Here is an 18,406-nt window from a genome sequence, read left to right as displayed (position 1 = left end):
CATAGACAAGACCTTCTGGAGGAAAGTTCTGTGGTCAGACGAAACAAAAATCGAGCTGTTTGGCCACAATACCCAGCAATATGTTTGGAGGAGAAAAGGTGAGGCCTTTAACCCCAAGTACACCATGCCTACCGTCAAGCACAATGGTGGTAGTATTATGCTGTGGGGCTGTTTTGCTGCCAATGGAACTGGTGCTTTACAGAGAGTAAATGGGATAACGAAGAAGGAGGATTACCTTCAAATTCTTCAAGATAACCTAACGTCATCAGCCCGAAGATTGGGTCTTGGGCGCAGTTGGGTGTTCCAACAGGACAATGACCCCAAACACACATCATAAGTAGTAATGGAATGGCTAAATCAGGCTAGAATTAAGGTTTTCGAATGGCCTTCCCAAAGTCCTGACTTGAACTTGTGGACAATGCTGAAGAAACAAGTCCATGTCAGAAAGCCATCAAATTTAACTGAACTGCACCAATTCTGTCATGAGGAGTGGTCAAAGATTCAACCAGAAGGTTGCCAGAAGCTTGTGGATAGCTACCAAAAGCGCTTAATTGAAGTGAAAATGGCCAAGGGACAGGTTACCAAATATTAGCGCTGCTGTATGTATATTTTTGACCCACCAGATTTGATCACTTTTTTCTGTTCACCCATAATAAAGTCATAAAAGAACCAAACTTCATGAATGTTTTTTGTGACAACGAAGTATCTGTTCCAATCACTCTATCAGAGAAAAATCAGAGTTGTAGAAATAACTGGAAACTCAAGAGAGCCATGACATTATGTTCTTCACAAGTGTATGTAAACTTTTGACCACAACTGTAGCAAAACGCCACGCAAAAAAATAAGTAAAAAATATCAAAATGGCTTACCTCTTCATCCTCTGAAGGACCATGCCCCCCAACAAAATGTTTACTGTATATGAAATATGAATGGCTTCACCTTACTGGTGTTAAACGTACGCGCAAGATCCATTCTTCACATTTTTTCCTCTGAGTTTTGGTTTCAGGAAACGTATGAAGAAAACATCCTTCATATGTCATAATGTCTAGAGTCATTTCTACAAGTTCCATAGTAACAGTGTTTGATCAGCATGTTCGTTTTTGAAAAATTACAAGAGAAAACTACCAGAAATAGAATGGTTTGTAAGCGAGGGCGCGTCTATAATGTCCCACTTCTACTTTACGATGCGACATCACGGTCTAAAAATAGCATTTGTAAGGTACGCTATTACAGGTACTCGTGTGCTAAGATTAGCGATCAGGCAGCATAGAATAGGATGTCACTACACTAAATCCTTAATAAATATTGCTGGTAACATTACAAATGGCAATTACACAGAGCAAAACAACTAATTATGATTAAAAATCATATCATAATATAATGATAGTAATAAATATACCTCTAATAATGTAACAAATTGGGTTGTAATGTGGCAGATGTGTTTAGCGTGGTGTACCTGAACGCATCGTGTGGCTGACGTGAATGAGTGAGAGAGGACTTTTTACCTTCACGTGTCATGTTCAGGTGTGGCGGAGAGTAGGCATGTTGTGTTACACAAGTTCTGAAATAAATGATTAAAAACCTGACTAAGCTGGTGATTTTTTTGGTGATGTTACCACAATAATAATTGTCAACTTAACTTATAAAGACTGGCGAACGGAGGTCGGGGGAGGACCGTGGAGATCGTAGACATTCTGTGGCCGTATTGTTAAAATATTTCTATCATTTCCTGATGCAGTCAGTCTGTAATGCGTGGGAGAAACTTGGCACAGCTCCTGGATAACATGTAGTGGGGATAAGATGTTTCATTTGCAGGTAAAAAAAAAAAAAGTAGAAATGTTGGAGGATTGAGTGCTCTGAAAGCGGGTAAAAATAGTCCTGGAAGTGTTTGGAAAGATGGAGTACCCCATGGAGTACCCCATTTTAAAAAAATGTAAAATAGGATTAAATTCCCCCGGATGTTGTGGAGGTTTAGTAGTTGGCTTTGGGTGCTCTCAAAGCTTGTGAACATGCTGAAAAGCCCCACTCAAAATGAGCCTTGAGGTCTTGTTGGAATCCTCGCATAAAAAAAGATAAAATGTACCTAACTTTGTAGGTACCCTGAAAGATTGAGGGAAGGAATTTTTTGGTGCCATTTTCAAAGCCTAAAAGAAAGCTCGCCAAATGCAAACTATGGATAAGACTATGTCGTCGACCACATAAACAACAATGCCAAGACAGAGTCACTCAAGGACACCTTTGGTTGCTCAAAGGTAAGTTAATGATCGATTTATTAAAAAAAAAAAAAAAAAAAAAAAAAAATTGATAGCATGTAGTACAAACGTAGACTTAACTATTAACGTTAGTTATTTAACATTTGACTGCCTACGTGTTTACTTGCCTGTCACTACACAAATAGAATCAAATATAACTCAGTTGTCAAGACCCCAGCACTGAAAGTCCAAAGTAAACACCACAAACTTCCTATTAGAAAAAGAAGAAAAAAAAAAAAAAAAAAAGGAAGATGTACTTACGTTTGGACACTGACGCACACAAATTACATTTCTTCTTACGCACACCTAGCATATGGCTGGGGTCAGCTTGACTGCATGCCACTCTCTCAAAGTTAATGCTTTTTGCATTTATTCATGCTGCATATTTATGGTTATTATGTAAGTAACTATAATATTAATACTATATATTCAATTTTTGTTACTATGACATGGTGTGCCTTTTATTCAAAATCATTGCTATATTTTCAGTATGCGCTCTGCTTTATCTATTTTCAGGTTAAAACAAAGAAGTAGCACAATTTTTCCAAACCTCGCTCTTTGGCCAGATCATACAGTGGTATGAAAAAGTATCTGAACCTTTTGGAATTTCTCACATTTCTGCATAAAATCACCACCAAATGTGATCTGATCTTTGTCAAAATCACACATATGTAAAAACAGTGTCTGCTCTAACTAAAACCACCCAAACATTTATAGGTTTTCATATTTTAATGAGGAGAGTATACAAACAATGACAGAAGGGGGAAAAATAAGTATGTGAAACCTCTGCCGAAGGAGACTTAGAAAGCAAATTAAACCAATTTTTACCAAACAATTTAAGTCAGGAGGGTGCCCAATCACTGATGAGTGGTTTAAAGCTGCCCTGCCGACTATAAAACACACACCTGGTAAGAATTGTCTTGATGAGAAGCATTGTCTGATATGCATCATGGCTCGGTCAAAAGAGCTGTCTGAGGACCTGCGATCAAGGATTGTTGGTTTGTATAAAGCTGGGAAAGCTTTCTTACTCTACCTACCTTTTGACTTACTTAAAAAAACCTAAGACTGTCTGTCAGACAGTTGAAGCTAAAAACAGGATGAATGCTGCAACAAGACATTGATCCAAAACACAGAAGTAAATCCACTTCAGAAGAACAAAATACACGTTCTGGAGTAGCCAAGTCAAAAACCAGACTTGAACCCCATTGAGATGCTGTGGCATGACCTAAAGACAGCGATTAATGCTAGCCATCCCAGGAATCTGACTGAACTACAGCAGTTTCGTAGAGAAGAATGGGCCAAGATTAGTGCTGATCGATGTGCCAGACTGATCTGGAGCTACAGGAAGCGTCTGGTTGAAGTTATTGCTGCCAAACGGAGAGCCCAAAAATATTAAATGTGATGGTTCACCTACTTATCCCCCCCCCCCATTCTGTCATTTTTTGCATACTATCCTCATTAAAATATGAAAACCTGTAAATGGTTGGGTGGTTTTAGTTAAAGCAGACAGTTTTTTTTTTTTTTAATTTGTGTGATTTTGACAAAAATCTGTTCACATTTGATGGTGATTTTATGCAGAAATGTGAGAAATTCCAAAAGGTTCAGATTAGGGCTGTCCCAAACGACTAATTTTCTCTCGATTAGTCAGCCGACTATTTTTACGATTAGTCGACTAATCTTATACATTTTTAAAATTATTATTATTATTATTTTTTTTACTAATTTAGCAATTAAATTTTTGTTGACGCTTATCAATTCACAAAAACATTTTGGAACACTTAAATTCTTAATTGAAGTACAAATAAACAGATAAATAACAATAAGACATCACAAATAAACAATGACTTCAAATGCTGATAGAATTAACTTGTGCAAAAGAATGGAATGTAAACAGATTCAGAACACTGACTTCACCTTTCCAAAATGATCCAAAACAATTCTTCAAAAAATACCTAGCATTAATATTATAGTATACTGTAGTACTATATATAATAGTATTATAATAATTATTAATTGCCAATCAGACTTTTCATAAAGGGTGTCATTTTAAATGTATTCTTAGTGTAGAATCTGAAGTATGTGGGATTAACTCCAGAAATCGTTATTTATATGACGAACATGACATGCTTGTATTTTGAAATGTTCACCGGAAGTACGTTCGCTAAACCGCTAATTTAAGCTTTACACTCCGCAAAAAAAACACTTTTTGTGATTGCATGTGGTGTCAGTAATAGATTTTTTTTCTTTTGCAAATGCTGTTAACCAGCGATTTTCCATGTTTGAAGTGTCACCTTTTAACTGCAAGTTTTGGAGAAGGCTGCCTGTTTTATAGCCGGCTAAAGTAGGTCGTCTTTTTTCCCCCATTCACCTCAATGTAGCAATACTAACGTATATAGTGTTTAATATAGATGTGTTTTCTTATTTTGTATGTCTGAACTTTAATTCTACAGCGTGTTGATGAGAGAAAAGAACTGGAGTCTCATATGCCATCAGCACGCACGCACAAATGGATGCACGCACGCGCGCCCAGCGATAAAATGCAGACGTGAAAATGACAGCCCTCATTTTTATTTACCATGCGATAAATGGACTCATTGCATATCGCGACAGGCTTAGCAACTTTAATAAAACATGTCATTAGTTAGTTCGATGGACTCCTGTCGTTATCATTCACGGCCGACGTGCAGCCAAGCTTGGCATTGAAGAGACAGAACACAACAGTGTACCCTCCTTTGTTTCTTTAAAAATAAGTCAATGTTTTGGACTCTCTGGTGCGCTTCTTTTTTTGGCTTTGTGCCGCTTTCCCTGCTTGCATACCAAGCGTCCAACATTCTGAACTTTCCACGCATATATATTTTTTTAACCCTTCATTAACCGTCGATGGGATGTTGTGCTCGTCGACGGATTTATGTCATCGATGACGTCGACTATGTCGACTAGTCGGGACAGCTCTAGTTCAGATACTTTTTCATACCACTGTACCTGGTAGTGCCTGCAACTTCAACACCAGAGTGTCTTTTCTCAGCTGCTGGGAACATTGTTACCAAAAAAAGGTTTGACACCTGAGCATGTAGACACGCTCACCTTCCTTCATTTTAATGTTCAGAACAATATAGACATACCACAAAAAGAGATAGTAAGAATTGTTTTGACTCCTGTTGGAAAGGTGAAGTCAGTGTTTACGTTTAAATTCCATTCTTTTGCACAGCAGCATTTGACCTCATTGTTTGTGATTTATCATGGTGATTTATGTTATGTTATTTATATGTTTATTATCTGTACATTAATAAAGAATTTAAGTTTTCCAAAATGTTTTTTGTGAATTAATAAGACTCAACAAAAACTTTAATTGTTAAATTAGTAAAAAAAAAAAAAAAAAATAAGATTAGTCGATTAATCGTATAAAAAAGTTTGCTGAATAATCGGGAGAAAAATAATCGTTTGGGACAGCCCTAATGGTCTCCTGTCTTTTTAATACCATGGACACATTTGCTCCACTGCATACTGCAACCCTCTCTGTCTGCTTGTAGACGAATTTTTTAAAAAAACATTTCATAAAAAAATCCACAAATTGTTCGTTCATTTAGTCACACTCACTGAGAGACAGTTTCATAGAGCCTTGAGTTGTCAGAGTTTTGCAAGGGGGCGGAGCTTTGCAATGGATCTGTTAACATAGGGGCGGTTCCGATGGTGCGAAACCAATGAGCTCACGGAATAAAGCCACTGTTATTAGAGGTCTCATCGTGTCGATCATAGTAGGGGTGGCTTCGATGGTGCTCATTCTCAGTCTCGTACCAGGAACCAATTAAATGCTTCGGATGAGTGCCCGTAGGAATGTATAAATCATTTACAGTGTATAAATCATTCACAAGTGAGTCATTTACTGTATGTTTTGCTCGGAAACATTCTCTCCCGCCACAAAAATTAATGACGCACATTTTTTCATTTGAATTTTTTTATAAATACTTTTTTAAACCGCGCAAATTTCAAAGCGCGAATTGGCGAGGGATAACTGTACATGAAAAAGGTGATATATTGCTATACTTTGTAGCCCAAAAGATTATCGATATGCTTCCACCAAGAATCAATATATTGTTTTAAAAAGGTTACACTCTTTACAAAAAAAAAGGAACCAACAGGTTGCTACCAAAATCTTCAATTGCAAAAGTGTCTAGGTTAGCTCACTGGCTGCCATTGATGGGACCCCCCTGCAGTCCTCTGCAATTGAGCGACGTCATGAAGAAAGAGGAGGAGCATAAACGTGAAAAGGATTTGTTGTGATGAAAAAAAACTTTTTTTAATTGCATAAACACTAGGGTGTAACGGTACACAAAAATCTCGGTTCGGTACGTACCTCGGTTTTGAGGTCACGGTTCGGTTCATTTTCGGTACAGTAAGAAAACAAAATGCAAAATATAAATGTGCTAGTTGTTTATTACACACTTTTGTGCTTTCAACAATAGGAACAGTAGCCTATACAAAGCTAGAATTCTGCTCAAAAAGTAGCGGGTATTTAAAGATAATAATCCAACAACAATTTGCCTTTCAGACCCCACGTATTGGTCAGCTTTCTTTCTGAAAGAAAGAAGAAAAAAAGAAGTCCTGTGCTTAAGAGAAAAACAATCCCAATGACAAAGATTTTAACATGTATTTTACAAATGAAATGCCTCAATGAATCATTTTTTTACCCTTACGAACGGTTTTCGAAAGCTTTATTGGTGGATTTTCTCAACTTAAAGCGCCACACAGAAATCAATCAATTTAATTGTGTAAGCAGGATCTGTGTATTATTGTTATTATTTAATTACAGGTGTTTTAGCTCACTTCAATTTATTTCATTTAAATGGGCTATTATTTATTTTATTATGTGTTTGTTTTTTACAAATGTGATGTAGTACTCATTTATATTGTATATTTTATGTTGTATAACTTTAGTTCCTATGTGAATATTAGTTCCTACTTGTTTTGTCGTGGTAGGAGGGTTTTGTGTTGAACACGGGGCCGTGTTGGTTATTATTATAGCAGAGAAGACAACTGTAAATCAAGAAAGACAAGTCAACTGTGCCCCGATCTACCACTCAGGAGATCTGATGGACTCAAAAAGTGGGTTACGATTGCATATTAGTTTGAAAATCGACCGGATCCACCGTATTTTTACATGAGTGACTTCCGATCTGCCCGGTCTGCTAGCCAGTAGTATTGACGCAGGAGGGCCGCGTCTCGCGTCAAATAATAAACTCTGCCGTTCTTTTCGCGTGCATTGCGTTGAGCCGCTTCTGGGACGCGTCTAACACGCGGCCGCACTGCGGCTGTTGTGCATTGGCTGATCAACTTTAACGCCAGCGTTTCACTGCGTTCTCGTGGCGGCCACGTTGTTGCGCTGTTGACGTTTCTGGGTTATATACTGTCCTACTGTGTTGGTCCTCATTATAGTAGAGAAGACGGAGTAAATATAATCTACACAAAGAAACTGTAACCCGATTGACTCACAGCCTCGAAAAGTAAGGGTTACATTACGTCAGAAACTCATTCGGTACGCGTCCGTTCCGAATCGAGTACCAAGTACCGAAACGGTTCAATACGAATACATGTACCGTTACACCCTTAATAAATACATATACTTAGTGCAATTGCAAGCTAGCGGTTATTTACATAGAGTTTAGATAACATACTGCTAAGGCTAAATTATACTCTATCATTAGTCAGGCCTATTGTTTAGGAAATATTTTCAGTTTTCAGCCAGGTGTGGATTAGTGTCAGTTAAATTTACTGACTCTCCCATTTTAGAAAAAGTTGGACAAAGTGTATGAGGGACTAAAATTGTGTCTTGCTGATTTTCAAGTGATGTGAAGCACTTTTACCAGCATATATGTTGCCTAGGGAACCAAATTGGTCAGGAACGGCCCTGTGTTTTCGTTTATAAAATTCAAACTTGTTTTATTCTGGTTTTAACATGATCACAAATTTGAATGTGGTGTTTTAGTAGAGCTCGGATAGAATTAGGCGATTTACTTGTAAAACGCAATTCATTGAATGAAAAAAAATCATACAAACCCTATTCAGGAATAAATTAATTTCATATCTTGAGGAACCACTGTACATAGTTGAGAAACATTATTCAGAAAGTACCCCTCCCTCACTCTTGTCATGGCGATAGAAGCAAACATGGAGCTTCGGAGCTCGGCTCTTATCTTTATACCTCGCTAAAAATCATTCATTTTTCCTGCACCAACTTAACCTCCAGTGTAATTTGAAACCCTTTGGTTTGAAGACAATAGAATCTACTCATTCCATATTTGGTTCTAGACAAGGTAATAGACTAAGGTGGTAGACTACACGTTTATTATTTTAATTTCACAATTTCAATAGATATGGATCAGTGTGAGTCTTCTTGAACTCCCTTTGACAAGATTTAATCATTTAATTAGTGTGGAAAAAATCATGACAATGGGACTTATATAATATATATAATATTGATACACCTCTGTCTACTGTAAAGCTCAAATTAAAATTTGGACTGGTGAGATATTGCAGCACATTTTCAATGAGACGCGGGTGAGTGTGAAGAAACTGCGAGCAGGATCACCACCGTGATGTCATGCGGGCGTTGATGCACACATTGACACGTGAACTGCTTACTAACTACATCACAAAAGAGTGCCAGTTGAAAGCCCAGTCCTGCATACACAACCCTCTACATGAGTCACGCAGACACAAATCTGGCACAAGTACCCTATTTTTCAAACTATAATCCGCACATAAAACCCTTTATTTTTCCCAAAATTGACAGTACGCCTTATGTATGAATTCTTGTTATGCTTACAGACCTCAAATCTATTGTGTTGAAGCAGAAAAAGGTATTGAGGAACACAGAGAAAGAAAGAACAGCAGGATTAGTGATACAAAACCACAATTGAATACACATGCTACCTCACGTAAGTAATGTCGCTACGCAGTAGGATTACTCTTACTAGAGGATACCATGTGAGGAGGGGACACAAGAAGGTAGAGAACATATTAGATAGAAGCGTGATAGGTAAAGGTGAGTGCGAGAGCATTGTTATTAATGTGTAGTGAGGGACATAGTGTCAGGAAATATCACTTGCGAGTATGAATGAGTTGACCTACTACTTTTCAGCTATCGCAGGATCGCTAATCCTGGCACCAACGGTTATTATTTCCCGGTACGTGTCTAGTTGCACCCAGTCATGCGTGTACCCACAATAATGTGTGTGTTAGTCATGCAAAGAATGAAATGACTGCGTAAGAGCCATCGGATGGAGTGAGTATGGCCTGCCCCCACTCGCAGTAGCCGATGGAACACCATCCGTCCCCCAGCCCATCCGAATCAGCTTTCATGAAACCCCAACCCAAACAATCACACACCAACCGCCGCTTTTCTGTACCACATGCCACTCTCACTCCCCACCCGGCCGGGAGTGCAGCCGGACCCCCACCGACGCCGAGGCCCAGAGCGGGAGGTGGACCCCATCCGGACAGAGTGCCACTCCCCTACCAGCATGGCCAGCACACCTACGGGGCCCTAACAGGACATCCAAGTAGCTTCAGAAGAGAACGATAGGTCACGACGTGCAAGTCAATTTATCACACTGTAAATAAAAATGAAGTCAGTAGTTTTCCCGACTGCAATTTATCGCCGCTTGTGTGCATACATTTGTGCGTGCTTGTGTTTGCGTGTGCTGTGTGCACTCGGCATACATGCGTGTTGATTGCATATGAGACTCCAGTCCCTTTCACATATGTTTATTGGTCATCAAAACCTCGTAGAATTTAAGTTCCGACATACAAAATAAGAAAATACATCTATACTATACACTGTAAAACGTTAGCATTGCTACATTGAAGCTAATGAAAAAAAGACAATGTACTAACCACTTTAGCCTGCTATAAAACATTAGCAGTCTTGTCCAAAACAGAAATTGCGGTTAAGAGGTGACACTTCAAACATGAAAACTCGCTGGTTTACAGCATTTGCAAACGATGTGAATCGGATGAAATTTCTTTTTCTTTTTCGTGGAAGCTTATTTTCATGACAATATACAGTGGCATGAAAGAGTATCTGAACCTTTTCAAATTTCTCACATTTCTGCATAAAATCACCAGCAAATGTGATATGATCTTTGTCAAAATCGCACAGATGAAATAAAGTGTCTGGGTTCACTAAAACCACCCAAACATTTATAGGTTTTAATATTTTAATGAGGTTAAAATGCAAACAATGACAGAAAGAGGAAAAATAAGTAAGTGAACCCTGCGCCTAAGGAAACTTAAAGAGCAATTGAAACCAATTTTTACTAAACAATTTAAGTGAGGTGGGTGCCCAATCACTGATGAGTGGTTTGAAGCTGCCTTGCCAACTATAAAACACAAACCTGGTAAGAAGTGTCTTGATGAGAAGCATTGTCTGATTCGTATCATGGCTAGCCAAAAGAACTGTCTGAAGACCTGCGATCAAGGATTGTTGCTTTTTATAAAGCTGGGAAACGATACAAAATCATCCTTATAAGTCTGGATGTTCATCAATTGACGGTCAGAGAAGTTGTCTACAAATGGAGAGTTTGGCACTGCTGCTTCTCTCCCAAGGAGTGGCCGTCCACCAAAGATGACGCCAAGAGTTCAGTGCAGAATACTCAGAGAGGTAAAAAAGAACCCTAGAGTGTCTGCTAAAGACTTTCAGAAATCCCTGGCACAGTCCAATATCTCTGTGTGCATATCAACTATATGTAAAACTATGGCCAAGAATGGTGTTCATGGGAGGACACCACGGAGGAAGCCACTGCTGTGTTACTTGTTCGATGTTCGCAAAAATTCACTTGTACACTCCACAGAAGTTTTGACAAAATATTTTGTTGACTGATGAAACCAAAGTTGAATTGTTTGGGAGTAACACACAACGTCATGTGTGGAGGAAAAAAGGAACAGCTCACCAACATCAACACCTCATCACCACCGTGAAGCATGGTGGAGGGAGCATCATGATTTGGGGTTGTTTTGCTGCCTCAGGACCTGGGCAACTTGCAATCCATTAATGGAAGAATGAATTCAAAAGTTTATCAGGCCATCTGACAGTTAAAGCTAAAAGGAGGATGGATGCTGCAACAAGACAATAATCCAAAACACAAAAGTAAATCAACTTCAGAATGGTTTCAGAAGAACAAAATACACGTTCTGGAGTGGGCAAGTCAAAGTCCAGACTTGAACCCCATTGAGATGCTGTGGCATGATCTAAAGACAGCGATTCATGCCAGACATCCCAGGAATCTGACTGAACTACAGCAGTTTTGTAGAGAAGAAACGGCCAAGGTTAGTCCTGATCAATGTGCCAGCCTAGTCTGCAGCTACAGGAAGCATCTTGTTGAAGTTATTGCTGCCGGGGGGGGGGGGGGGGGGGGGGGGGGGCACAAAATATTAAATGTGATGGTTCACTTACTTATTCCCCCCCTTCTGTCATTGTTTTTCATACTATCCTTATTAAAATATAAAAACTTGTAAATGTTTGGTTGATTTTAGTGAAACCAGACACAGTTTTTTCATCTGTCTGATTTTGACAAAGATCAGATCACATTTGGTGATTTTATGCAGAAATGTGAGAAATTCCAAACGGTTCAGATACTTTTTCATACCACTGTAGTTGGAATAGTTGATTAGTGAATAGTTACTTCATAGTTCCTATTATGAAATTAAAAGGATCATGTCTCCCGTTTTCCGTGGTCATTTGGTGCCAAATAAAAACTGGGAGAGCTTATGTTGAAGGAAGCGCCAAGTCAAATACTTCATTTTTTACTGTGCTTTGAAGAGGCCAGGTGATTGAACAAGTATGCGTGATCATTGAACAGCAAGCTTGATCAGTGACGTTCATTCAGGGGAGGCAGAGCCTCACCTGTCAGTCATGGAAAAAAAAAATGTAATTATGATATATAGTACATTTGAATTTTTGTCATTTGGTATGCATCACATTTGATGGTGATTTTATGCAAAAATGCGAGAAATTCCAAAAGGTTCGGATACTTTTTTATACCACTGTATATGCTGAGGACGATGGAAATCTTCCCGATATTATAATGAGCTGGGGGAAGAACCTCCAGCAGACAACGCGAGGAGAGAGAAGTTAAAGGGATCGCTGTTAACATTCTGGAAAATTGATTAGTGTCTCCTAAAAACTCTTAATATTCAAGCAATATTCAAAATATAGTCATTGATTAGAGAAATGCTTTGTTCGCCTGTGTGCTTTCTCATTTCGCGTCACCACAGCCCCCGGTCCATGTTCACAAAAATTGCTCCGTGATGGCTGCACAAATCTTACCCACCCTCATCTAAGTACATCCTTTTTTACAAAAATCCATACGTTGATATCCCTAAATCCACTGATAACGCTATAGTTCAGCATTTTGTTGTGGACAGGTCACACATTGATGCCTATACTAAATGATAGACTTTCTACATTCTACTCCCTTAGTTGACGTCATTGCCGAAAATTACAGAGAATAGCCGATCACGCCATTTGAATTTTTATTTGTCACTGACGAACCGTGAGACTGATTAAAAAAGAAAGAAAGAAAAAAAAAAAAAGACTATAAAATATGCCGCTGTTTTATTTCAAAACAGGTTTGAATTATGGAAGATTTTATTGTATATTTTTCATATCTAAGCATTACTTTTGCAGTGGAATTTTCCCTTTAAAAAACTGTCAGTTTAAAAAAAAAAAAAAAAAAAAAGAGAAAAGGCAAGTTGTGAAGGAAAAAGAATCTGGATCAGATGATATGGGGTGGGGGGGTGGAATCTTCATTCTTTTTTACCCCAGATTCAGATAGCCCAACCCTAATGTTAGCTCAAGGAGTGTATTGACACATTACGCAAACTTGTAGCAAACATAGCCAACAGAACTGCGGCAACCTGGATGAAGACAGAGAACTGATCTGGCCCAAGGCTCTGTGAAATTCTTTCATTGACAGTGATTGAGTGAACGAACGATTTATGGATGATGGCGGGAGTTCAAATTTCTGAATTTGCACTACCACAGCTGGCAATAGAACTGTTTTTTTTTTTAGATGTGTTGTCACAGTGTTGTCACAGATTACTTGGAAAAGTAATCTAATTACTGATTATGCCTAAAAAGTAATCTGGTTACTTTACCGATTACTTAATTATCAAAGTAACTTAGTTACTTTGATAATTAAGTAATTAATTAATTCATCCATCAGTTACTTTTTACCAATTTTTTCCCTTTGTCGCCTCAACATAGGAATGACAACAGAAGAATTGATGTAATTAAATTCGATAATTGAATTTAAAGGTGTAGATCACAATTTTTCACATTTTTAGTTAGGGAGGTTTAATTAGTCGAATGGAGTTGATTTCAACCACCACTCACCACTAACTCGCGCTAGCTTAGCCCCTCCAGAGCTCTGAAACTAACAAAAAAAAATGACAAACTGCATGGAATTTGTTGAAATCAACTCCACCGACTAATTAAACCCCGCCAACTCGAAGATTAAACCTAATGTCAAAAATCTGAGACTTTTGAAGCCATTTTAAGTTGTGTTATACTTATATAAAAATAATTAATTGGGATTTTGGTCCCCTTGGTCTGTTTCCGGTCTTGTCCGCCTCCCTGGGCCAGCCGGCGGGGTCATCGACGGGGCCTCTTGGGGCCCGTCTGCTCGGAGTGCGGGGATGGGTGCTCGGTGGGTGGGGGGGCGGTGGGCGGTTGCGGAGGCGCCGTGGGTGGTCTGGGGCGGGGATTGATCGGGGCCCCGACGCTTCTTCCGCCCTGCGGCCAGTGGTTCTGGTGGACGGGGCCATGCCCGCGGGAGCCTGCCTCTTAACTCACGCACTACTCACTTCAGCACTGTAAATATCTTTCACCCTGGCACTTACTGTACATGCTCATACATTTCTCCGTGGAGAGTTGGGACGGGGCTTTACAGTCCCGGCCCGGCTCCCCCCTGTTTTTAATGCACCACACATCAACGTTGTGGAATGGTTGGGACCTGTTGGGGGGGGGGGGGGGGGGGTACCTCACGGTTGCCTCCTCACCACAGGCCCCGCCATCCCTGCGCCTTTTTTAAACACACCACACACATCATACTCCACAGGAGAGCTCCGGCAAAGGGCGGTGGGACGGGCGGCTGGGCAGAAACTCCATGCTGCGGTCCCACTGCCCCAAGCCAAGCTCTCCTATTTTAATGCATACATTGCACTACCCTCCCCTCACACTCCCATCACAGTGCTGGGTGATGGCTGCCAGCTGGGAACCTGGCAGCCACAGTAATAGGGTGGTAGGTGGGTCCCACACTTTTTCCTTATGGCGTGGCTCCTGGGGTGTGGCCTCACCTCTGCCTGGGCTGCCGGCCGCGGGAGTGGGGTGGCGGGTCGGGGCTCCGATCTTGCATCGCCCCGTGGCAGTTCCTTGGCGTTCTCCTGCCTCCGCCTTCCCCTCTCTTCTCTGGCTTGACATCCGCCCTGCGCTCCGTCGCGGGTCTCTGGCTGGGCGCCGGTGTATCAGCGGGGTGTTGCCTGCACCGGCGGGGGACCCTGCCCTGCCTTGGGCTTGGTGGGCCGCTGGGGGTCCTGTGGCGTGCCGGTTGGGGGGCTGCGGCTGTGGCTCGTGGCCCGGCGGGGGTGGGGGTAGGTGTGGTGTTGGTGGTGCGTCCCCTCCTGCCATCCATGAAGGCCGGTTGATGGGTGCGCGGCTAGCCCGGGGGACCACCCTGAATCCCGGGGGGTGGGGGGGGGGTGGGGGGGGTGCTGCGGGAGGAGGGATGGGCTGCTCTCTTTTAAACGTCCGAGCTTTCCCCTGTGCTTTATGTCTTACAAAATGTAATATATGTATGTATAAGTTTTTTCTATTTATATATTATGATTTTGACCATTTTTTAAATTTGATGCTATTTATTTACCCTCATCTCTAAATTTTGTGAACCTCGTAATTCAGCAACTTGTACAGCACTTCACCAGCTTTTAAAGTGTTTAACAAATAAAAATTCCAAAGTTGAAAATTACAGTCTATTATTGTTGATGAATAAAAATTGTTTCAATTCCATGGGTTTTAGAAGTCATTTTTAAATATTGGAACTACTAAATAATTTGAAAGCAAATTAAATTTCTTTAAGCTTGGAGACTTAAATGGTCCCTCGGATATAATTTAAAAAAAAAAAAAAAAAAAGTACAATATTTATATATGTTACATGACTTTTTTCAGGGGGGAAATACCATATTGCTCAAAGTACGTAGGGCCACACAGAATCGCCGGATGATAATACAGTACTTACAAAAACAAAATACACCTGCGTGTGTAAATACAATATATATAAACAAAAAAAGGTTAATTGACACGTACGTCCATGAAAGTAAGCTGACTGGGAAAAACTCACCTGTGACGGGCTTTAAGTGGAGAAAGACTAGTACTAGCAGTGCCCCGACTGCTATTCTCTGTTTCGTCATCAGCATTTTGTATGAATCCAAATGAAGTAAGTATATTTGTATAATCCGCCTGAACCGTACTTTGATCGTCGAAGCTGACACGATAGATATGCAGTCTTGATTCGCTTCACTCCCTTCTCTACTCTAGCCCGTGTGAACTATTCAGATTTGAATGTGCAGTCCTTCATGCTCCTTCAAATAGACCCCGCCTTTAAGGGGGGCCGTTGCTGGGATACGTCTACGTGACGTGTCCGCCATATTGGATGTGTTAGACCTGCCTCGTATCCCAATGGCTTACAGCAAGCAACACGTCACTTTTGCTCGTTAATATTCATGACGTTGGCGATTGTTGCTAGGCGGGTCAACCTCCCGTTTGTCCTTAATAGTAAATGCATTGAAATAGCGTACGAACGAGATGTTTACTGAGCTAAACGTACCAATTCTGCGCGAAAATGATATTCCTGGTGCCAAATTCACTGGCAAAGATGTGGAAGAACATACAAATGTTCAGTTAAACAGATGGCTTGAGTGTCAAGGGCTGTAAAAGACAGGAAAAAGAGCCGACCTGATCCAGAGTCAGCTTTTTAATCGACACCTTTTTCTTGTGTGCATTTCTTTACGCCACCGACAATGACATTCTCCTGTTTCACCAATCAATCCTTTACCACCATATGCCCTGTCTTTCTTATTTATTATATCCTTTGGTTGTCTTACGTCTCTGACCGTTCTTGGGGGCAATTTACATTGCTATTTTTGTGTAGTGATCGTAAATGCTACTCAGTGACAGCCAACGAACACTTTTAATTTTTTTCATTAGTAACAAATCTTGATTCTATAATTTATTTTATTTACACAACACCCTTACTAAAGTTTTTTTTTTTTTTTTTTTTTTTTTTTAACAACAGAAAAGATACCATTTGAATTTTTTCATGCCATTCATTGTCAGACAGAAGCAGCACGGCAAAACACCGCGCTAAACAATAAGTAAAAATATCAAAATGCCTTACCTCTTTGTCCTCTGTAGGACTATGGCCCCCAGCAAAATGTTTACTGCATATGAAATATGAATGGCTTCACCTTGCTGGCGTTAAACTGGTCTTTTGGACGTCCGCACAAGTTGATCCATTCTTCACATTTTTTCCTCCGAGTTTTTGGTTTCGGGAAACATATGGAGAAAACATCCTTCATATGTCGTAATGACTAGATTCGTTTCTACAAGTTCCATAGCAGCAGTGTTTGATCAGCATGTTTGTTTTTGAAAGATTACTGGAGAAAACAAGCAGAAATAACGGCTTGTATGAGAGGGTGTGTCTGTAATGTCCCACTTCCGCGTTACGATGGCAATGTCACGGTGTAAAAATAGCATTCGTGTGGTACGCTATTAGGGTTGCCGACTCCCTGGAAAGGAAAAAAAAATGGTAGTGCTGGCCCGATAACCATAACCCTTTCGTTCATTTTTTTGTATGTGAAACGATCATGTGGAAAAAAATGGATGGATTGACCGTTTTTTGTTCTCTATTACATGTAAAAATGTTTAACATACACAACGTATCTCGCTCGGTCTAATTTTTATCAGGACATCATCATCTAGCTATTGACTCCCATCCTCGGCTTGGCCACGAGCATCCCCCCGCTCCGATGTCGGCCAGTTTGTCCACAGAGAATGGGCTATTTTCGGCGTTCATTCCCGTCGACGAGCACTGCCAGCCAGCCGTGGCCGCAGCAGAACGACGAGCCGAAACTTGCTCGCCACCAGTGACTGGCCCATCGGTGAACAATATCAACCCCGCCGCCGTGTGTGACATGAGTCTGGGTAGTTTTGTTTGGTTTTTCGTTTCCGAAAGGTGAGAATAAGACTTGGAAAACCTGCTTGTTTGGGTTAGCATGTCGCCTAGCTGTAACGCCGCCTGTTTTGTTTACGCTCTTTCCTCCATTTCCGAAGCCGGGGCAGGGAAATGACAAAAGCCGGACTAACGCCGGTGGCATAAAATACCGTTCGGGAGAGGAAGAAGTCGGCAGTTTTGACCATTGTGCAGTAATTTTACACTGTCGTACTGAATAAATACATTTTTAATATTTCATATTCCATTTATCACATGACTGTTATACCATTTATTTAGCAATTGGGTAAAATACTTAGATAAATAGAATATCCTGTAAAAATATTGGAGTAGAAAGATCGAAACAATGACATTTTGTTGCTCTGTTCGTCACATTTTCCTCATTCTGAATAGTCCCCCCTCAATGGGCTGAATTCTAAATCAGATGAAATCGTGACCCTGGCGATGTCATCTTCCAGCTGGGGACGCTAGAGCGCTATAATGGCAGGCGTGTCTAAATAGCAGATTAAAAGACTAATTTCTCCTTATCTGCGCTTTGCCAAATTGTTGTATATAGTCAAATCATCTCAAAATAAGATTCTAATTCACATAATAATGCTATTTAAGATTTTTTTTTTTTTTTTAATACTGTCACAGGCACTTTAAAGGCACCACGTGATTGATCACGCAAGCTGAATCATTGGAAGGCAGGCACAGTGACCTCCTTTACGGGAAGGTAAATGGTGTTATACTTATATAGCGCTTTTCCACCTTTCAAGGGGCTCAAAGCACTTTACACTATCTCGCCATTCACCTACTGGTGACGCAGCACCAGGAGCAACGTGGGGTTCAGTATCTTGCTAAAGGATACTTAGACGAGTTTGTCAGGGC

At 40.4% G+C, this 18,406-nt stretch overlaps 1 protein-coding gene across 2 annotated transcripts in view; it reads right to left on the bottom strand.

Moving 5' to 3' along the window:
- Positions 1–15,882, bottom strand: part of f3a (coagulation factor IIIa) — a 41,357-nt gene extending 25,475 nt beyond the window's left edge. For both annotated transcript variants that reach the window (XM_057823899.1, XM_057823898.1), the window contains exon 1: positions 15,647–15,882. In XM_057823899.1, coding sequence (XP_057679882.1) covers positions 15,647–15,722 — 76 coding nt within the window. In that variant the 5' untranslated portion in view covers positions 15,723–15,882. The remainder of the gene's footprint in view (positions 1–15,646) is intronic.
- Between the last annotated feature and the right edge of the window lie 2,524 nt (positions 15,883–18,406).

The sequence above is a fragment of the Corythoichthys intestinalis genome, chromosome 20 (genome assembly GCF_030265065.1).
Source record: "Corythoichthys intestinalis isolate RoL2023-P3 chromosome 20, ASM3026506v1, whole genome shotgun sequence".
NCBI lineage: Eukaryota > Metazoa > Chordata > Actinopteri > Syngnathiformes > Syngnathidae > Corythoichthys > Corythoichthys intestinalis.
This window is presented reverse-complemented; position numbering and strand designations above follow the sequence as displayed.